The sequence below is a fragment of the Camelus dromedarius genome, chromosome 2 (genome assembly GCF_036321535.1).
Source record: "Camelus dromedarius isolate mCamDro1 chromosome 2, mCamDro1.pat, whole genome shotgun sequence".
Taxonomy (NCBI): domain Eukaryota; kingdom Metazoa; phylum Chordata; class Mammalia; order Artiodactyla; family Camelidae; genus Camelus; species Camelus dromedarius.
This window is the reverse complement of record NC_087437.1, coordinates 4772525-4795341: the sequence shown is the minus strand read 5'-3', so window position 1 is coordinate 4795341 and position 22817 is coordinate 4772525. Positions and strand designations below refer to the sequence as shown.

General features: G+C 43.1%; 2 protein-coding genes across 14 annotated transcripts in view; one reads left to right on the top strand and one right to left on the bottom strand.

Moving 5' to 3' along the window:
• The window catches only part of BTD (biotinidase), a 32183-nt gene extending 12193 nt beyond the window's left edge, over positions 1 to 19990 (bottom strand). The window contains exons 1-2 of one of the 8 annotated variants that reach the window (XM_010988987.3): positions 19855 to 19906; positions 345 to 510 (exon numbers count right to left, since the gene is read on the bottom strand). Coding sequence is in view for 2 of the 8 variants with exons in the window: in XM_031466880.2 (XP_031322740.1) it covers positions 16231 to 16292 (62 nt within the window). In the remaining 6 variants the exon portion in view is untranslated. Of the gene's footprint in view, positions 1 to 344; positions 511 to 16230; positions 16706 to 19732; positions 19812 to 19847 lie in introns of those variants that run through there. The other 7 variants (XM_064490890.1, XM_064490886.1, XM_010988992.3 and 4 more) reach the window with 7 other exon arrangements.
• Positions 19797 to 22817, top strand: part of HACL1 (2-hydroxyacyl-CoA lyase 1) — a 47838-nt gene continuing 44817 nt past the window's right edge. For 5 of the 6 annotated variants that reach the window (XR_010382882.1, XM_064490875.1, XM_064490878.1 and 2 more), the window contains exons 1-2: positions 19797 to 20129; positions 20295 to 20399. Coding sequence is in view for 5 of the 6 variants with exons in the window: in XM_064490875.1 (XP_064346945.1) it covers positions 19797 to 20129; positions 20295 to 20399 (438 nt within the window). In the remaining variant the exon portion in view is untranslated. Of the gene's footprint in view, positions 20210 to 20294; positions 20400 to 22817 lie in introns of all 6 variants that reach the window. The other variant, XM_064490882.1, reaches the window with a different exon arrangement.

Below are 22817 nucleotides of genomic sequence, written 5' to 3'. Positions count from 1 at the left end.
CCAACCTAATCCTGATCAGGAAGGTTCTTGTGATCTGTGAGGAAAAGAAATCAAAGTCTAAATTACGTGGAAATCTATTTTGTGGAAATTTGGTAACATGTCAATCACTAGATATTTTCGCACACAAGGAACTTCTTTTTTTCCATCTTGCTAAATGATTCAGCTTGCTAGTCAGCTGTGTTTCCTTCCTAGCTGGGCTATTACAGTAGTGTCTTCCGCAATAAAATGAAAGGATTGTTATTAAGGTATTCTTAATAAGATAATTTCAGAGGCAAGTAGATACATTTAACATTTTATATATAGACCTACTGATCTTTTTAATAAAAGATCTTGTCACTCCTTACTTGTCAGGGAGAATAACAGCCCCGTGACTGGGAAAGGAGGCAGGATAAGTTGGTCGGCAGAGGAAACGTCACAATCCGTGCAGCAGAGCTGAGGGAGCGGCTAAGTGATCAGCAGTAAGCATGGTATCCGTTTCTCCATGTATCTGACAGGATGCCCAGAAAAACGCTGTGAAGTTTCAAACAGTTTTTTTTTTTTTAATGGAGGCACTGGGTATTGAGCCCAGGACCTCGTGCATGCTAAGCACATGCCCTACCATGGAGCTACACCCCCACCTTCCAAGTTCCAAATAGTTTTAAACCTGACCTCAAGGATTTTGTGATTTTCTTGTCTAAACCCTTTTACATGAGGAGGAGAAATAGCTCCTAGCTCCGTCTAATTTACGTAACCTGAATTTACAGAGACTCCAAGGAGACCTTCATCTCCCAGAAAGCCTCCTGTTCTCCGCCTCTGCCCCTGTTGATGCTAAAGTGAGCTGGTCCACGACCCAGCCTGGTATGATGTAAAGCCCCACAGCGCTGTAGCTCCAACAGCTCCGAGCGAACGTCCACCATCCAGGCTTCGATGCCCCTGGGGTCGTGCCAGGGGGAAGCACCCGTGGGGTGGCAGCTCAGGGTGATGCTGAGGTTCAAGGCTGAGCTGAGTAAATGACCAGGAACTGCAGGCCGTGATTTTTCCTTTAGAAAAATTCCAGCTATTATCTTCACAGCAGTGTGACTGTAGACCAGGGCTCTGACGGGGGCCCCTTTCTGTAGACCCCAGTAATTTCTCTTAAGACACTGAATGGGCGCTCCAAGGACCATGACACTTGAGCTTAAATATGCCAGTTTCCTCTTCTTTGAATGGGAAATTGTCTTCACAACTGAAGACGAAACTTGCCCCCGAAGTGCCCGGGTATTTAAGGGACGCAGGCTCTGTTCGCCTCCGGCTCACTGCTGCCGCCCTGTGGGCAAACTGAGAACCACCAACCTGGGAGGGCTCGGCCCCAAGCACCATGACTGCAGGTGGTTCTTGAGCAGTTAAGTGCGTGGTTTCCCCCTCCTTTCCTTCTCCCGGCCATTTCTAACACTTTGCCTATCTCTTCTACAGTGAAAAACCCAGGAAACATTTGATCTTAAAGACCTGGGTCTCATGGAAGCTATTTTTTATTCGCTGTGCTCCCGGACCTAGCGCACTTCCACATCTCCAGTCCTGCATGTGCGGTGACTGCTGCCACTATGCGCCCACGGACGGGGCTGGGCGTGCAGAGTGACGCCGCCAGCCATGCTGACTACAGCACTATTCGCGGGGGCTTCTGGGGGAGGTAAAGGATCCACACGGACACATTTTTACCTGGCTGCCACGTTGCACTTTGTTACGTGTGAATGTTTTCGAGCCACTTTTACATCCACTATTTCCCTTCCTCTTCCTGTCATATAAAGCAGAGGAAGCAGATGGCGAAGTTCCATTTTCATGGTGAGGAAGCACTCCGGGGCTAGTCAGCGGTGAGAACAGACTGGAGACTGGGTCTCCCACCTCCGGCTCCGGCCCTCCCAGCACACATTGAAGACAAGGGTAACCGATCAGTCAGACCCTCAAAGACCACTGTGGTGTCTTCTGTGCAGCTGCAGCAGAACTAAACAAAAACTCAAAGCAGCCCAAGGGGGAGTCTGGGTGGTCAGACCGGAGCAGGGGCTCTCCAACATGGGCGGGACACTGAGTCACCTGGAGGGCTTGAATACAGACCCCTGGGCCCCACGCCCAGAAGGTTCAACTCAGCAGGTCTGGGTCGGGCCATAGAACACGCACTGCCTAACAAGCTCCCAGGGGACGGTGGTGCCGGTGTCCCCGGTCTGGGGTCACCTGGAGAGCCCTGGGCAGGGGACAAAGGCAGGTGCGTTCTGAGTCTTTCTCTCCCTCCTGTCAAAGGAAGCCTCCTTTACTTCCCACGTGCCTTTCCCTCCCTCTCCCTCAGGGCTGACAGAATGTGGGCAGATCTCAAAGCATTTCCAACATATTGAGTGCAAATGAGCTGCAAACGATCCAAACACTCCAACTTGGGGGGAAAAAGCCTCCCGCAGACAATCTGGTCCAGGTTGGTTAAAGGGTTCAGTGCTCGTCTTTGCCTCCACCGGAACATCGCTGTAGAACAAGGCTGTTACTGGTTTTCATTTGTTTACATAGAGTTCCTGACCTTATTATTTTCATTTCTTTAAGGAAGTAACTGGTGACTTTATTTTGTTTTGTTTTATCTGGGTGGGGGGAGGTAATCAGGCTTATTTATTTATTGTATTTAACGGAGGTGCTGGAGACTGAACCCAGGACCTTGTACATGCTAAGCACGCACTCTACCACTGAGCTCTACCCTCTCCCTCCAAGTTCCTGATTTTAAAAGAATAAAATAGAAGTAATAGATAATCCATTATGTAATAACATAATATGAACAAATAAACATGTAGAAAATAAATTAATTACATCTATATATAAATAAGTAATCTGAAAAATCTTCCGATTATGTTCTACAAATTTGTATCAGATTTCTTCTCAAAAGCATATCTGAAATCTCTGGGGGCCAAACATGCATTGCTGAGGAAGTCAAGTCTTTTAAACTGTGGCTCAAAGACCCCAACGGAGGGAAGGAGCGCAGACAAGGCGTCCTCACCGTCTGTCAGTCTTGAGAGAGAAGGACAGTGGAGCACCTGTAACTTCTCTCCTCTTCTGGAACGTTCACGGCTTCTGGCTAGGCTGTACCTTCTCCATCCTCCATAACGAAAACCAACTTCTCTAAAACAAGCTTCAGTGGGTGTCAGCAAAGAACTGTTTTTCAAAGCCCTGGGGAAACTTCCCCTCCATTTCCGTGTCAGACTACCTTCAATCAGAGTCATCAGAAGAGCCACCTTCTAGAGAATGAAGACCTGAAGGCTGCACATGGAGAAACGAACCACAGGTCAAGTTTTCCAGGGAAGATGTACTCAGAGGTGGGGGCGATGTAGAGGTTCTTGGTGAATATTAAGTGCATGGCGGACACAACGTCTCTCAGGGTTTGGTGGGGGAGCATAACTACATGGGGTCCCATCACCCCCGGGCTCTTATCTGCCAGTGCTCAGGAGGGAAAACCCAGACCTAGGGGCCCACAAGGCGGTGAGGACGCCCCGGAGGAAGACACTAGAGAACGAGAGAACAGGTGACAGACCAAGGAGCCGTGGCACCCAAGTCAAAAGAACAACCCTATTAGGACGGGCTGGAGACAATGAGAATGAATGACAGCACAAAGAGCAAAAGAAACAATAAAAAGAAAGAAGCTGAAGTGAAACACAGCACTAGAGAAAACATTCCAACGGCCACCTTCTCCCACGGAGGGCCCAGGAAGTACGTTCTGGGAGAGGCACAGCCAAGCTCACCAAGGGGAAACAGCAAAGCGCCGGCCAAGGGGTCCAGGTGCCTGCGGTTCTGAGTACCTGCGGAGGATGCTCTCCACCCAGCACGGCCGCAAGATGTAGGTGACCCACAGCACAGTCAAGTGGCCCATGTGTTCAGTGAGAGGGCAGTGCACGATCAAGAACGACGGTGACCTTCCCAGACCAACCCCCACATGCGCGGCAAACGTGGAGGGAAACGGTTGGTGTCTCCACTTCCGTTGCTCCTCCTGGAGGCACTGAGGATTGTTGTCCCCCTCTGCTTTGGGCAGATGGCTCACTAGTTGTGCGCCCTTTTTCCGCTGGCGATGGTCCCAGCTCAGCCGTAGCTGCGTCCTGGTTACGAACACAAGCGCCACTGCCCTGTTCTATCCGCACCCTCGGCGGGGCAGACATCTGGCTGAGTCTCCTGTGTCCTGCAGCTTTACTGGGCGGGAGGGCCCACGTCCCCCGGCCTGGGGTTCCTGGGGTGGTGACGGGAGTGTGGGGCTGGGTGGGGGGGAGCTTCGGGCTGTTTCATGGTAGCTCTCGGTACCACACTCCTCAGCACTTGGGGAAAGCAGAGGAGACGGTCCAGCTCTTTTTTGGAAAGAGGTTACCCCTAGACTTGAAGGAGACCAACATCTTGAACCAAGATTTAGCCCAAATTAACTGTGTGCTAAAGCCTATATATTCTGTTTATGTTACTACACTCAGAACAACAAGAGGAAAAGTCTGATTAAGTGATATTGGGATGATTGAATAAGAATTTGGAAATAAGTCTAAACACCTTACACCACATATAAAAAGCAAACTTAAAATCAGGAATTAAATATTGAATGTTAGAAAAACTAGAATAAATTATAATTGGGTATCAGATATTTGATGAAACAACTTTCCAAAATTTGAAGCTGTTAAAATAATAGAAGAAATAGATTGATAAATTAAAATTTACATGCAAAATATAAACATCAAGACAACAGTTATAAACAGGCCACAAACAAGAACCCGTTTAAACAGGAAGAAAACACATCATAAACAAACACTATGAAAGACTTTGAACTTATGTCGAAAATAAACACTAACGGGTACTATTTAAAAATATTAAATTTGGAAAAAAATAAACTAGGAAAGTGGTAATGAAAGTAATTTCTTACTGGGAAAAACAAGTCTGACAATCTGTATTATGAATCACAAACACTATGCTTCTGGGACTTTATCTTAGGAAGTCATTTACAAGAAGGAAAAAGTCAGCTGAAGTGACACATACCGTGGAAATCAAGAATGTGGGCTTCTGAGTTTTAAAATACCTGATATGAAATCCTGGCTCTGACACTTATTATATAACCTTGGATAAGTTATTTATCACAACTAAGCTTCAACTTCTTCATCTACTAGTTGGAAATGAAAGTATCTGATGTAAAGTACTCAGTGTTTAGTAGTGGAGCTAGCTGAAACGGGAGAAGAAATCCCAACAGATGGAAGTTGGAAACAAACAATATCCAATATGAAGAAAGCTATGAACATGTATACAGACCAGGTGGAACATCAAGCAAAATTTTAAAAGATAGTTATGCTGGGGGGAGGGGAGAGCTCGGTGGTGCAGTGTGTGCTGAGCACGCACAAGGTCCTGAGCTCCGTCCCCAGTGCCTCCATCAGAAAAAAATAAACTAAAATAAAAAAGATAGCTATGCTAAACAAACATATAATGAAAACGTGTCTGTGTTTACAATGATAATAGCTCAATAAAACATGCATGCGTGTGAACAAAGACCAGAAAAGAATGTGAATAAGTGAAAACGTGGCAGGTCGTCTTACGGAGATTTCAAATGTTTTCTTACGCTGTTTTTCTAATAAATAAGAAAGTTAAGTCAAAAAATAAACAGCTGAGGTTTCTGGTTTCCAACCTGGCATTTAGGGAGCCTGGAGGTCGCCACTCTATGTTAACAATTAACCCTAGCCCTGAACAAGCTGGAATCCAACAATTCTTAGATATATCTGAGAGTTGAGATTACAGGGCAAACCACTGCCTCCAAAACTTATAGAGACAGATAGGTGTCTACAGAGAATCACCACTTAGCGGAGGAGAAACGTTCGTGGGACCAGTGCTGGCACAGGAAAACTAAACAGTAACTGAGCAGCTGCTGGAGGCTCCGCGCGGACATGTCTGAGAGTGACAGACTTCAGAAGGGCCCAGTCTTGGAAGGGCGTGCCCAGTTCTGTGAGTTTTACCTCTAGGAGCTCTACCAGGTTCTCACAGTGAGACTGGAGAACAATCTCCTTCTGCTTCTTTTTTTTTTTCTTATAATTTTTTTTTTATTATTGAAGTCTAGTCAGTTTACAATGTTGTCAATTTCTGCTGCACAGCATAATAGTTCAGTCATACATATACACACATATATTCCTTTCCATATTCTTTTTCACTATAGGTTATTACAAGATATTGAATATAGTTCCCTGTGCTGTACAGTAGGACCTTATTGTTTATCTATTTTATATACAGTTCCTCCTGCTTCCTGCAGGGAGTGGGGAAAAGCAGTCAGAGCATTGTGTTCTCCAGAAGGCCTGCCTCGAAAGAAACTGTTTTACCAGAGCTAACCTGCTGGGGTTTTATCAGAGCCTAACAGACCCAGGGGGAGGGAAACACCCAACTCCAGCCCCCTCGAGCCATCCTGTCCCACTAGAGACGTGGGGTAGACCGAGCAGCACTTGTGAAGGTCGCAGTCCAAGGGCATAGGCTCAGGAAAAGACTGAGACCCAACCACAGGACTATAGAACATTTCTCACTTTCCACACCTTACCACCACTATCAAATGCCTATTTATTACAGTTCCTCTACCTAGTAACTCATGTCCAGCTTTCAACAAAAAATTACTAGGCATACTAGAAGGCAACAACAAACAAACAAAAACAATTTGCAGAGACACATCAAGCATCAGAACCAGAGTCAGACATAGCATGTAGTAATGATCAGACCAGCAATCGAAAATAACTACGATTAATATGCTAAGGTCTCTACTGGAAAAAGTAGACAATGTGCAAGACAGATAGGCAATGAAAGCAGAGAGAGAAAGATTCTGAAGAAGAAAGAAAAAGAAATACTTGAGATAAAAAGCATTGCCACAGAACTGAAGAATGTCTTTGACGGGGCTCCTCAGCAGACCAGACCTGGCTGAGGAAATAATCTCTGTGCTTGAGGATATGTCAACAGACATTCGCAGAACAGAAAGGCAAAGAGAAAAAGACTGAAAAACATGGAATAAGGTATCCAAGAAGTGTCAGACAACTACAAAAGTTGTAACATACATGTAATGGGAATTTCAGAGGGAGAAGAAAGAGAGAAAGGAACAGAACCAATATTTGAAGCAATAATGACTGAAAATTTCCCCCAATTAATGTCAGACACCAAACCACACAAGCAGGAAGCTCAGAAAACACCAAGCAGGAGGATGTCAAACAAACAAACAAACAAACAAAAAAGCACACTTAGGCATATCACAGCCAAATTGCAGAATATCAACAATAATGGAAAAAATTTTGAAAGAAACCAGAGGAAAACAAACATCTTACCTATAAAGAATCAAAGAATCACATCTGACTTCCCCTCAGAAACCAAGCACAAAGAGAGTGGAGTGAAATATTCAAAGTGTTGTGAGAAAACCCCACCAACCTAAAATCCTATATCCTACAAAAGGGACCTTCAAAAGTGAAGGAAAACTAAAGACCATCTCAGACAAAATCACCTGAAATGCTCGATTTAAATCATAAAGGCAGAAAAAGAGTGGAAGACAAAAATAGGAACAAAGAACAAGAGCAACAAGCAGAAAACAGTGATAAATATGATACACATACACCCAACTGTATCAATAATTCCTTTAAATGTTAATGGCCTAAATGCACCAATTAAAAGGCAGAATGCTAGAGTGGACTGAAAAGTAAGACCCAAGCATATGCTGTCTACAAGAAACTCACGTTCAATATAAAGAAACACACAGATTAAAAGAAGAGGGATGGAGAAAAATTTGCCACACTAACGCTAATCAAAAGAAAGCTGGAGTAACTATGTTGATTTCAGACAGCATATTTCAAAGCAAGGGAAATTACCAGGGATAACAAGGGGCATTACATATGATAAAAGGGTCAATTCCAAGAAGATACAACAATCATTAAATGCATGTGCCTAACAATAAAGCGTCAAAACACATAAGGCAAAAACTGACAGAGCTGCAAGGGGAAATAGATGAATCCACTATTACAGTTGGAGACGTCAACACCTCTCTAGTAATGGAAACAACCAGAAGGCAGAAAAATCAGTAAGGACAACTGAACACAATAGCACCATCAATTAGCTGGATATAATTGATGTCTATAGACTATTTTATCCAAGAACACCATTCTTCTCAAGCTTGCATGAAATGTTCACCAAGATTGAATTATGGGCCATAAAACATACTTGAACAAATTCTAAAGAACAGAAATCATGCAATGTCTGCATTGAGATCACAATACTATTAAATTAGAAATCAACAGCAGAAAGAGAATTGGAAAATGCCCAAATAATTGAACATTAAACAGCACATTTCTAAATAACACATGGGTCAGAGAAGAAACCCCAAAAGAAAATTTTAAATATTTTGAACTAAATGAAATACAACTTATCAAAATTTGTGAAATGCAGTAAAAGCAGCGTATAGAGGGATATTTACAGTATTGAGCACATACATTAGAAAAGAAGCAGAGATCTAAAATTAACAACTTAAGCTTTGATGTGGCCCAGATGCTGGAGTAGGACAATTCTGCGCTCACCTCCACCCACAGGTACACCTAAATTACAGCTGTTTACAAAGCAACTGTCTGTAAGGATGACCTGAAGACCAGCAGAAAAGATTTTCTACAACTAAAGACATAAAGAAGTAACCTCACAAAGACAGGGAGGAGGGGCAAAGATGCAGTTTAGTCAAGACCCACAAACTGGAGGATAATTACAAAGGTGGAGGGTCTCCCTAAGAAGTGAGGGGACCAAGCTCCACTTTGGGTTCCCCAGCCCCGGTAGCCTGCGCAGGGAAGATGAGCCCCCAGAACGCCTGGCTCTGCAGGCCAGCGAGGACTGCACACGAGAGAGCCGAGGGCTCTAGGAAACAGAGACTCCACTCTTAAAGGGCACACACAAAACCTCACACACTCCTAGACCCAGGGCAAAGGCAGGAAACTGAAAGGAGCCTGGGTCAGACCCACTCGCTGATCTTAGAGGGCCTGCTGGAGAGGTAAGAGGCAAATGTGATTCCCCCAGGGCACATGTCAGACACACAGACACTGGTGACAGCCATTCTGAGATGCTTGTCTCTGAGGACACTGGTGCTGGTGAGCACCATTTTGGAGTCCTCCCCCAGCCTATTAGTGATAAGGGGTTACCCACCCACCAGTGGGCAGGAACTGGCTCCAGCCCCACTGGGCCCTGCAACCAGTTGCCCCAAGACTTGCCCCCCACACACCAGCAGACCAGCAACAGACTCTAACCCCCTAGGGCTGCACAGTCAGCCACTCCAGGACCCAGCCTTGCTCAACATCAGGCTTTCCAAAATATGTAAACTCACCAAGCTCAGACAGGTTCACTGGTATGTTCTACCGAACACTTGAGAAAGAAATTATGTTAATCCTTTATAACCTCTTCCAGAAGACAGAAGCAGAGAGCATACAGTCGTCCCCTGGTATCCATGGTTCCAGGACCTGCTGCAGATACTAAATCCACAGATGCTCCAGGCCCACAGTCCGCCTTCTGTACACATGGTTCCACATCTTCAGATTCAACCAACTGCAGATCACATAGCACAGTATTTATTGAAAAAAAATTCACATGTAAGTGGACACATGCAGTTCAAACCCAAGTTGTTCAAGGGTCAACTGTACTCCCTAACTTGTTCTGTGAGGCCAGCATTACCCCAATACCAACATCAGACAAGGCATTACCAGGAAACAAAACTACAGACCAATCAATATCTAACATGAACATAGATGGAAAAATCCTCAACAAAATACTAGCAAATAAAATTCAATTATAGAATAAGTCCAAGTTATTCTTTATAAAAAACCTCAAGTATATAGATAAATCATCAGTTAACCTAATTAAGAAAAAAAAAGAAACAACATACACAGATTGGTAACAATAAGGAGGAAATAGTTACAAATGCAGGAGAAAGTAAAAGAATGAATAATCTCCTCATTCAATTCTTTGTTGATAAATTTGAAAATTTAGATAAAATGGAAAATTTCCTAGGAAAATGTATTTTACCAAAACTTAACTCCAGATAAAAGAGAAAACTAAACAACAATCACAGAAGAAATGACAGTTACCCAACAACTCTACCCTTCCCATCCTCCACCCTCACAACTGGCCCACATGGCTTCCAGAGGAAGTCTGTCCAACTATAACGGAACACATAGTCCCAATGCTCCTGAGTGTCCCAGAACAAGAAAGGGTTTCTAATGAAATGATAAAATTCTGATAACGAAACCAACAAAGGCAGGGGTTCCATGATGTTCTCCAGAACCCAGGATCCTCCTCTCTCTGTGTCCCTCTGTCCTCAGCACAGTGACCATCTTCAGGGTCCCCTTGAGACTGCAGGAGGACTGCTTCAAGGCCAATACCATGCTGCATGGAAGAGGAGGGTATGTGCCGGTTCAGGCAGCTTTCCTCAAGCCCTGTCCACTGCCTTCAGGTCAATTGCTTTGGCCAAGAAGGGGACTCGTGACCATTCCTACTGCAAGGAAGGCTGGGGAGTGAGCTGCATTATCATCTTGAATAAAATCAAGATTCTGCCACATAAAACATAGGAGGACCAGTTAAGTTTGAATTTTGGGTAAACAAGTACGTTGGAACGTACACTAAAAAATTACTCATTATTTACCAGAAATTCAAATTTAACTGAGAGTTCTGAGTGCCCTGTTTTGTTTTGTTTTTCTAAATCTAGTAACTCTATCCATAAGTGGCCAAGTAACCATTACTCTGACTTTTACAGTTATCATTTCCATTAAAAACGAAATAGGTAAAGCTTTATCACCGTATACCTCTACGCATTATAGTTTAGTCTTCTCAGTTAAAGAAATCTGCTATGTCCTTAAGTCTCTTTCAATGTATAGGTTCTTTTCCCATCCCTTCTATTTCCTTAGACTCAACCTGTGGGAGAAGTCTGCTCATTTGACCTGTAGATTTTCCAACAGAAAGTATTTTGCTTATACAGCATGGAGAGATTCATGCTTTTCCTCTTCTGAGTATTTCTTGCAAATTGAAGCTGGATCCAGAGACTGGATCAGGCTCAGGTCCCATCCCTTTGGCAAGACTGTGGGCGTATGTTCTTTCAACCTGACACTTACGTCTGCCTCTCTTTTCATCATCAGCACAAAACACTGACCCTGAAAGCCGTTTTCTAGTCCCTGGGGATTGTGAAATGCTGGTATTCTAATTCTACCAGTTCAGTTTTATTTATTAATTGGAATTTTTTTTTGATAAAGACATTTTATTTTATCTACTGCTTGGTTATCTAATGGTACAGTTCATAGAGGAAAGGCAGCCTAAATGCTAGATTCTCTCTCCCATTCTTCTAAAAATCAGTTTTCAAGATAAGGAACTAGTTTATTATTTTCTGAAGGTGACCAATTTTTAAAAAAATATTGTGAACTCATGGATTTAAACATGCTTCATGGGTTTCTTTTCTACTGCGATTATTATCATCATTGAAACTCAAACTATCCCCCCCTTGGCCAGTGGCAGCCTCTTGAAGCCTGCTCTTGATTCCTCTTGAAGCCACCTTAACAGCTCCTGACGGCTTCTTTGTAATCTAGCATTGAGAGCTGTCCAAAGCTTATTGTGCACATTTCCTGGCTTAGATCTGGAACTGGCCATTTTCTAAGAAGCCCTGGGTCCAAAACGGAGTCTTTGAAAAGACTAATGAAATAAATAAGACTCAATCAAGACTGATCAAGGAGAAAAGCAACACACACACACAAACATAAAGAAAAAATTAAAAGGGAACACAATAATGATTACAACAGTGATCGCAGAACTGATTCTTGGATGCCTTGAAACAAACGTATGTCAAGTGGATATGTGCATGAAATGCATAATTTTCTAGGAAAATAACACTTAGGAAAACTAAGTCCAAAAAAGATAGAAAAATGAAGCAGACCAATTATCCAAGAAAAGTTATATTATCAAAGACTCTCTAATTGCACCCATTTTGGTATATTTTTCAGGGGAATTCTCCCAAACATTCAAGGAAAAGATACATAATGTATCTTTAATACAAATATATTTATATATACATATTTCATATAAACTGTTTCAAAAATTTTTAAAAGACAGTATAACCTTGATACCCAAGCTAGATAAGGATAGTCCAAGAAAGGAAAAATGGTTGACTCTTACTCTTAAACACAAATGCAGAAAGCCTGAATAAAAATAGCAAACTTAGTTAAGCAATGTATAAGAAGAAAATCATCACAACCAAACTGTGTTTATCACAAGAATGATGAATTATTTAATATGAAAGTATATCAACTTAATTCACCACATTAACAAATTAAATGAAATTAAAATGTCACTTATCAGTGCTTCTTTTCTATAGTGTACTGAAGGTCTTGGCCATTGCAATAAGATAAGAAAAAGAATGTGATAAACTGATAATGTGGATGAAAGAGAAAGAAGCCAAGAATAGATTTAGCAGGCAGAATAATGGCCCCTCAGAGATGGTCATGTCCTAATCCCCAGACCTGCGAGTGTGTCAGGTGACATGGCAATGGGGAATTAAGGTCGTTAATAAACAGACTGTGACACACGCAGACCACCCTGGATTATCCGGGTGAACTCAACGTAATTACCAGTGTCTGGAGGAGTGGAAGAGAGAAGCAGGAGAGCCGGGGGGATGGCAGCATAAGAAGGACGTGGCCCAATGTTGCTCACTGTGAAGATGGAGCCAAGAACTTGGGAGGCCTCTAGGAGTTTGGAGGAGAGAGGCATGGATTCTCTCCTGGAGCCTCCAGAAAAGAATGAGGTCCTGCCAACACCCTGACATTATCCCAGTGAAACCCATTTTAGACTCCTGAACTATAGGAGTGTTAAGATGATACATTCATGTTGTTTTAAGCCATTAAGTTTGTGGTAATTTGTTACAACAGTGATAGGAAACTAATTATAATAGACAAAACGGTTTCAAAAGAACGAAGTAGGAGGACTTGTCCTACCAACATAAAGACTTATTTCAAAAACACAGAAATCAAGAGAGTGTAGGATTGGTGCTGGGTAGGAAAAGAACAGAGTCCAGAGACAGACCAAATGTATATGGAGCAACTATACACAGAGTTAAAAGACAAAGAATAAGCATCCAGAATGTATAAAGAACATTTACAAATAAATAAGAAAAATGTAAACAATCCAATAAAGAAAAGGGCAAAATATATAAACAGGTAATTCACAGAAGAAATCCAGATGGTAAACCCTCATCTATACCCATATCTGTAACCTATATCCAGGTGTGTTCACTAATAGTCAGGGAAATGGGAATGAAAAGCCATATCACATCCACCAAATTGGCAAAAAAATTTAAATTCCACAACTGAGGATGTAGAGAAAGGGGAGTCCTTATATGCAGATGGTAGGAATATAAATTGGTACAATAATCTGGGAGACCAATTTGGCAATATCTAGTAAAATCAATGGCGACGCACCCCTAGATATATATACATAAAAACTCACACATGTGCACAAAGAGACATGCAAGGATGTTCAGAGAAAACTGTTTACAAGACTGAAAAGCCTAAAACAACCTAAACACCCATCACCTAAAGAATGGATAGGTGGAAGTCAGAATGGCAGTCATTAAATAATAATATCCGATAAATGCCGGAGAGGGTGTGGAGAAAAAGGAACCCTCCTACACTGCTGGTGGGAATGCAGTCTGGTGCAGCCATTAGAGAGGGCAGTATGGAGATTCCTTAAAAGACTAAAAATAGACTTACCATATGATCCAGCAATCCCACTCCTAGGCATATATCCAGAGGGAACCTTAATTCAAAAAGATACATGCACCCCAGTGTTCACAGCAGCACTATTTACAATAGCCAAGACATGGAAACAACCTAAATGTCCATCAACAGATGACTGGATAAAGAAGTTGTGGCATATTTATATGACGGAAAACTACTCAGCCATAAAAAAGAATAAAATAATGTCATTTGCAGCAACATGGATGGACCTGGAAATCATCATTCTAAGTGAAGTAAGTCAGAAAGAGAAAGAAAAATATCATATGATACTACTCATATGTAGAATCTTAAAAAAAAAGACACAAATGAACTTATTTACAAAACTGAAACAGACTCACAGACATAGAAAACAAACTCATGGTTACCAGGGGGGAAGGGGGTGCAAAGGGATAAATTGGGAGTTCGAGATTTGCAGATACTAACTACTATATATAAAACAGGTAATCAACAAGTTCATTCTGTATGGCACAGGGAACTCTATTCAGTATCTTGTAGTAACCTATAATGAAAAATATGAAAAGGAATATATGTATGTATATGTATGACCGAAACATGCTGTACACCAGAAATTGACACATGTAAACTGACTATACTTCAATTAAAAAAAAAAGAATGGATAGGTGGGAATTATAAACACCAAATTCAAGATAGGGATTACCTCTATGGCACAGGGGAGGAGAGGTGATGGTGGGGAGACACAGGGGGCTCCGCTGTATGTGTAATGCATTTCTTAAGCTAGGGCTGGATACGTGGGTGTCTGTTAATCTCATTCCTTATTCATGTGTCTGAAAGGTGTCATAAATATTACATATATAAAAAAAGAAAGTGAATAAAACAAGGCATCACAGCTAAGCTCCAAAGAGGAACTTAGAGGTTATAATGCAGAAAAAAGTTTAAGGAAGGGCTTGGTTTCTTCATCATGAAGATGGCCTTCACCTGGGGTTACACCGCAGTTTAACTCCAAACCCCAGGAATCATTTGGATTCTGCCCTGGAGCTGACTCTTTGTTTCCCTGACACAGAGAAGCAATTAGAAGCAAAACAAAACAGTAAGATATAAAAAGCTAAAGGAAGGGGCTATAATGAAGGCTGATGGCCAAATAGAAGAAACAAATGAGAACAGAAAGCATTTAAACAGTGACTAATCCCATGTTTCACAGGTGATGGCAGCCCCAGCGCTACCCCCGGGGCCACCCCCAAGCGTGGAGTCTCAGCATATGGAGAAATACGGTATCACAATTTCTAAGCCATTTGAAATAAATCACTTAAGTTCTCATAGCAGGAGCTATATTTGTCACCATTTCCTGGTGCACTTCACACAAAGTAAACATCCTTATCAGAGATCTAATCATTGCTGATGTCAAACTATCCCGGATTTGCTTTGAAAAACCAAACCAAACCAAACAAAACAAAAAAACAAAAACAAAAAACACATGGAAACAATGCTCCTTTTGTTTCTGGCCCACAGTGCTCCCACTCCAGGTCCGGGTGTCCCTGGCATTAAAATGCAGAGCAAAGGCAAAGGGCTTGCAGGCGCAGGCCAAGGGCAGGAATCCAAGCATTTTCTAGGTCAGAGGGTAACTGGGAAAAACTCCCAGTGCCTGTCCCCTGGTTATGTCACTAGTTTTGCTTCAAGCCTCTCTCTGAGCTTCGGTACTCTGCAGTTCATAAATGTAATGGGAAGCAAACAAAATCAGTCTACCCTGTTGTATTCAAAGAGCCATTTTACTCCACATTGACCAACTGCCAACAGCACATGTCTTGCTGTTCAATTTTCAATGTTGGTTTTAAAAACAGTACTCTACACAGATTTCCTTTTGGGTTGCTGTGGCTTGCTTTAGTTTGTATTTAAGATATTTAGCTTCGGTTTCCTATTTCAGCCAATTTTATTTTATTTTCAGCTATTCTATAATGCATCACAAATTACCCTAAATCATTTCTTTATTTGCTAATCAAACACTTCACATTTTGATAAAATATGCCTATGGGAACATTTCTCACAGGTTCAGTTAGTGCTTTGCTTTGAAGTAATCAAAAGGATTTACAGTGTCCTTGTTAGTTTACTGAAATTAAAACATACTGTCATAATTTGGAGGCCTAAGGAGTGACTACCTATAGAAGCTGCCTGTTTTAAATCTTTCATGGGTATATTTTCTCCAGGTATCATTTTGCAACTCGTACGAAATTATCTGGTTGCCTGGATATTCTCTACAGCTGGATTTAAGAAAGCTGCCAGATATCTCCCTTATACCCTCAGGTCTGGAGCCCACAAATAGAGAAGTCGGTATGAACATTCTTTGGTGACTGGCTCTGTTCTTTGGAGAGCTGTTATCATTACTTTATCCTTTTCTTTAAGAAAATCTTGACTTAATCCTCTTCTGACTTCCTTCCACCAATAAACACACAAACAAAGCCACACAAATAAAATTCCATGCCTACCATCAATGAAAGTAATAAAGAACGTGATTAATGCTTACAATGTCTGCACAAAGGGCCTCGGGTAAGCTACAAAAGAATCCTGGAATCCGGTCATTGCCATGGGATTGAAAGGAGTTGTTGCTCCAAGTGCCTGTTGATCCTGGGGGAGGACTCTAAGCGCTTCTGCTGAGTCATCAGACCCAAGTGAACTGTGGAACGCTGCCCTCTGAACTCAGGGGCATCTGTAAGGGTAAAGCAAGTTTCAACAGTCTCATCGACTTTTCCTTCTGCTACAGGGCAAGGTCCAGTCAGTTGAGAATTTATGCTTTTGCACAAGCAGTTAGTCTGAATTCAGGGGGTTTGTTCCAATCCAGAGTTCTGTTTTTAGCACACTTTCTACCGAGTGGGTGTGCCGGTGATTTTTCGGCACAGCAGTGGACACCAGGCACCATGATCTGACTACCATCAATACAGTCCGTGCTGCCAATGTCAAACCAGCTAGATGGAACCTGTAAATCCAAATTAATCAACAGTATTTGGTATGACTGAAGTATTGTGCTGTACACCAGAAATTGACACATCATTGTAAATTGACTATACTTCAGTAAGAATATATTTAAAAAAAATAGTATTTGATAACGGGCAATCACACATTAAATTATTATTATTATTTTTAAACATTTTTTATTGATTTATAATCATTTTACAATGTTGTGTCAAATTCCAGTATAGAGCACAATTTTTCAGTTATACATGAACATATATATATATTCATTGTCACATTTTTTTCTCTGTGAGCTACCATAAGACCTTGTGTATATTTCCCTGTACTATACAGTATAATCTTGTTTATCTATTCTACAATTTTGAAATCCTGTCTATCCCTTCCCACCCTCCGCCCCCTTGACAACCACAAGTTTGTATTCTATGTCTATGAGTCTGTTTCTGTTTTGTATTTATGTTTTTTTTTTTAAGATTCCACATATGAGCAATCTCATATGGTATTTTTCTTTCTCTTTCTGGCTTACTTCACTTAGAATGACATTCTCCAGGAGCATCCATGTTGCTGCAAATGGTGTTATGTTGTCGGTTTTTATGGCTGAGTAGTATTCCATTGTATAAATATACCACTTCTTCTTTATCCAGTCATCCATTGATGGACACTTAGGCTGTTTCCATGTCTTGGCTATTGTAAATAGTGCTGCTATGAACATTGGGGTGCAGGTGTCATCCTGAAGTAGGGTTCCTTCTGGATATATGCCCAGGAGTGGGATTCCTGGGTCCTACAGTAAGTCTATTCCTAGTCTTTTGAGGAATCTCCATACTGTTTTCCACAGTGGCTGCACCAAACTGCATTCCCACCAGCAGGAAGGAGGGTACCCTTTTCTCCACAGCCTCTCCAGCATTTGTCATTTGTGGATTTTTGAATGATGGCCATTCTGATTGGTGTGAGGCGATACCTCATTGTAGTTATGATTTGCATTTCTCTCATAATTAGTGATACTGAGCATTTTTTCATGTGTCTATTGATCATTTGTATGTCTTCCTTGGAGAATTGCTTGTTTAGTCTTTTGCCCATTTTTGGATTGGGTTGTTTGGTTGTTTCTTATTAAGTTGTATGAGCTGCTTATATATTCTGGAGATCAAGCCTTTGTCGGTTTCATTTGCAAAAATTTTCTCCCATTCCGTAGGTTGTCATTTTGTTTTACTTATGGTTTCCTTTGCTGTGCAGAAACACATTAAATTATTAACTCATGCCTCGAGCACGAGTACAGAGCTAGTGGTTCTCAAGTCCAGCTGCATATCAAAATTAGATAGTAGCTTAAAAAATATACACAGGCGCCTAATTTGTCCTAAGACGCTGATTCAGAAGATGTGGGGTAAGGCCCAAGCAGTTGTATGTTTAAAAAGCTTTCTAAGTGATTCTGATGCAATGGGAGGGGTAGGGGTAAAGACTCACACACAGGTACTGATGTAAACAATCCCACAGGATAGAGAGGTGTGGGGTCCATGCTTCTCAAACAGGGACAGGAGACACTGTACCAAGGACTATTCAAAACCACACAAAGAACATTTTGCAACTTTCTGGAAAGTCAATTTTACTTGACAGGTGAGTAGTTTAAAATGGAAAGAATAGAAAACTAACAGATTGGCTACTGAGTTGTTGAGGCCTGTACTTCTAGCTCAAGTGATCTTATGATTAACTCCCTGTGCATTCTTTTCTTAGAATAACTTATCCTTTTACCCTAAAAGTCTTGAAAGACGGTGGACTGAATCTCTAGAAAATGGGCAAACCCTCCTCAATTTCTCCAGAACAGCAGCAAGTTCTTATCAAGGTGAAAGAAATGCAGCTCCTGCTCACACCCTAATTGTTATCACCTTCCTGTCTCCATTTTTCTATAAAACCTCAAGACCCCAGCCCCAGGGCTCAGGCTTTAAGGCATTAGCCTCTTACATGGGCTACCTTAGGCACCATCCCCATACCCAGGGAGGCCAACTGTTTCACTCTCCTCTGTTTGGGATGGGAGTTAGGGCTTGAAATGTAAGGGAAAGACCTTTTGGAAGGGCCCACTGGGTTTTGAAATCCTTTTATTTCCAATACTTTTCATTCATTTCACTACCTATGACCTACACCTCTCTCTTCTTGTTTCTTTACTTTCCACATATTCCTGGTCTTTTTGCTTCAAAACACTTCAAATCCTCAAGAATTTTGAAGTTCCACTCTTCGCTGCTATGGTAGATTTTCTGTGTGCCACTGAGCAGATGGTCAAAAGAACCTGAGGCTGCAGTCGCAAAAAAAAAAAAAATCACACAAAGCAAGGTTTTCACTCAAAAATATTTTAAAAGGTTCTCAGCTGCAGGAATTGATTGTGGTCTGGGACCGACTCTAAGAATTACAAAAACTCCCATTTCCTGACTTTGGAAAGGCAAGACTGGAGAGTAATGCGGATTTGTAGCAAGGGCTGCAGAAAACAAAGGTCAAAGGTAACTAGGTTCAGGTTACTCTCTTATCTCTTGTAGTCGGAGGGCTGGACAGCGACTAGAGCACAAGACTGGAAGTCCGAGGCCCGGCCGGGGTCCAAGGGGTCTGGGGAAGTTTCTTATCTCCCCCTTGGAGATTCTGCTTCGTTACCTAAGCTGTGGGGTAAAGTGCACAACGGCTCACGGATTCCATTAACGCGTCTTACTATGCTTCACGGACCGCAAAGCCACAAAGTTATGAAAGTAGAAACCAAAAGGCGCGTAAGCAAAAGCCCAGAACACCGAAGACGCGAATGAATGACGACACAACCCCAAGACGACTTCGCTCAACAGCGGCGCCATTCAGCCACCCGTGTCCCAGCAGCCTTTGCGAAACTGCACGCAGCCCCCAGAGGGGCGCGGGGCGGAGGCGGAGCCAGGCGGCGCCCGCGCCACGCCTCTTCTGCCCCTCGCCACGCCCCTTTCGCTCCCCCAACCCGCCTTTGGCCCCAACTCTGCACGTGCGCTATCCGCCTTTTCCTCGGAAATAGGTCCGGAAGGCGGAAAATGGCCAGAAGCCACCGCAGTTTGGCCTCTCACCTGCTCGGCCTAGGCCGCTGCCTCCAGCTGGTCCCGCCTCCTTAAGACGCTCTGACCCTGGCGAATGGAGGACCCAGGAAAAGGGGCCCGTGGTGATTGGAGGAAGAGTGTTTACCTCTCACCTCAGCTCGAGCGCCGGTCGGGGCCCCGCCTCCCCCTCCTCCGCCGCCGCCTCCGTCTCCGTTTAAAGCGTTCGGTCGCCCAGTCCCGTCTCAGAGGAGCCGCCCCACAGCTGGTGTCTTCGGGGTCGGGCTTGCTGGGTGACTCCGTGTCCGCCTGCTGTCGACTGCGAGAGCGCCTCGGACGGAAGATGGAGAGTAACGTGGCAGAGCACAGCGCCGGGAGCGAGGGGCAGGTGTCCGGTGCGAAAGTCATCGCCCAGGCCCTGAAAACGCAGGTGCAGCGGGCTCCTACGGAAGCCGGCGGGGCCTAGCGTTGTCTTGGAAACGGGGAACGCGGTGGGGCGGCCGGAGCGAGGTGTGTTGGAGGGTTCTTTGTCGACCTCCAGGAGGGAACGGTGGGGCGCGGCCCCGGCACTTAATTCCCTGTTCCTGGCCCCCAGGGCGTGCGCTACATGTTTGGCATCGTCGGCATCCCGGTGACTGAAATCGCCCTCGCCGCCCAGGAGCTGGGCATCAGATACGTCGGCATGAGGAATGAGCAGGCGGTAAGTACGGACGCGGAGAGCCGAGTGCATTGCGGGGTGATTAACACTAACGGCCCGTATTCACTGCGGACAGTCAGTGCTCACCGCTATTCTAATACTTTACACGTATCAATCACAACAAGCTTAGGAGGCAGGAACTTGTTAACCCTAAATGCAGGTAAGAAAATGAGGCACAGAGAAGTTAAGACACTCGCCCAAGGGGACGGCTGTGAGACTGGATAGGTAGTCCGAGGGGAGGTTGGAGAGAGTCTATAGCTGTAAAAGGAATGTGGTCTTTTTTTCAGTGGGCATTGGGTGAGACTGGAAAGGTTTTTCTGCATAGATGGGAAACGTAACTGTATTTTTACTTTGGAACGATGATTTTCATGGTAATAGAGAGTATGGATCTGAAGGGCAGCTTAAAGTTTTACTTGAGTCCCTCTGGCTTAGTTGAGGGCCTCCATAGGTCCCGGGTGCTATCTTGGGCACTGAGTATGGAGATGAATGATACACCCTTCTTGTCTTCGAGGGGCTTATAACCTGGCTGTGGAGACAGACACAAACAGACACTTGTATTTTAATCTGGTAAGTGCTCTGATAGAGATGTAGCCAGGGTTCTGCGGAAGCCCAGGAAGGGGTACCCAGCTCAGCCCAAGACTTCAGAGAGGGCTTTCCGGAGGAGATGATGCCTGCGCTGTCTCAGAGGATGAGGAGGCATTATTCACGGGGAAGGAGAGAACAGCTTCTTCCACAGAGGATTCCTAGGTTTGGGCTTCCCTGACTGACGAGAAGGATCGTACTGCCCCCGACTCATATACTGCCCCCGACTCATATCGGGAATAGGGAGGGAAGAGCCCATGCGGAGGGGAAAGGGAAGGAGTGCAGATCTGGACGTAGTGAGTTTGAGATGCAGCATCCCCAGTGCATGACCCTCTAGTCGGCTGAGTCTTTGCAGCAGTCAGAGGATGACTTAACTAGGGCCTGGCCGGTGGGGAATGGCAGGGTGGTTAAGAGAGAATGTGAGAAGAGGTTCAGGAGCCGTTCAGAAGGCAGACAAGGACTTAAATCCAGTTGCATGCTTGTCCTAAAGAGGAAAGTGTAATTGGTTATATCTTGATTGTCTTTCATCAGGTCCTTAGAGTAATCAAGACATAGGGACCAGTTTCCCAGGAAGTGGGCAGACCCTTAGGAATTTAACGGTTCTCGAGAGTTCACTGTGTGCAGGCACTGTTCAGAGTGTCTTACATTATTAACTGATTTCATCCTAATTATGTTCATTATATGAATGCGGAATCCAAGGTACAGAGTAACTTGCCAGGGTGACACAGTGGGAAGTAGAGTTGCAGGGATTTGAATCAAAACAGTTTGGTTCTAAAGTCTGCTCTCTCAAGTATACAAACACTAAGCCACCTGTGAGTGGAAGTCACTGGGTAGAGGAATAGATTTTCTAAGATCATAAAACCAGTCCCTGTTCAACTTTGGACATCTGTTACCAGAGGAATGTAATTTTTGTTTTATATTGTTTCGTGTATTGCATTTTGGAGCAACATTGTTTACCCTGCTTTAATAAGTGGATAGTGCTCCTCAGTGTTCAAATAACTGTTCTTATGGCAGCAGATGTTTTATTCTATGCATGTGCATTTCTTAGGAGTTGTCCTATTGTCCTGTGTGAATTTGTCCTCATGCAAAACGGGAAAGAGATCAGGGCCAAAAGAGAATAGCAACACGGAGAAAGTACAACTTCTTAGTTAGGCTTGTGGTAGTGGTGCCAGGTGAGATATGATTCATAAATACTTACTTTAAATTTTTTGCACGTATCTCCTTAACATGGATTTAAGTTTTTTTCTTAACTTAACACTTTTATTGTCATATGGTTCTTGTACAGTAAACTACACATATTTCAGATACGAAATTTAATGAATTGTGATAGACGTGTACACCTATGAAACCACTACCACAATCAAGACAGCTAACATTTCCATCACTCCCCAGGAGGTGCAAATTTTGAACTCCCAATTTATCCCTTCCCACCCCCTTTACTCCCTGGTAGCCATAAGTTTGTTCTCTGTGTAAGTCTGTTTCTATTAACATGGATTTAAGTTAAGCATGTCACATATAAAGTTGAGTTAGAGGTTAGAAAATACCCAATTTTTTATATTTCTTAAACAAATGAGAAGAAATAATACTGGAAAAAATGATGTCCCAGACTAAGACAAAGAATTTGTTTGAAAGGGCATTAAGCATTTTTCCAGGTTATCTTGTATTTAATTGAGCATTTTCCCTCCCTTCCTGTAATGAGCTCAAGTGCAGTTTAAAAATAAAAACTAACCATATGAAGGCCATAAAGAAAATGTCAACAAATCTCCAAAGATGGAAAACATAAAGTGTATCTAACCTGACCACATAGAAATAAACTGGAATTCAGTAACAGAAAGATAA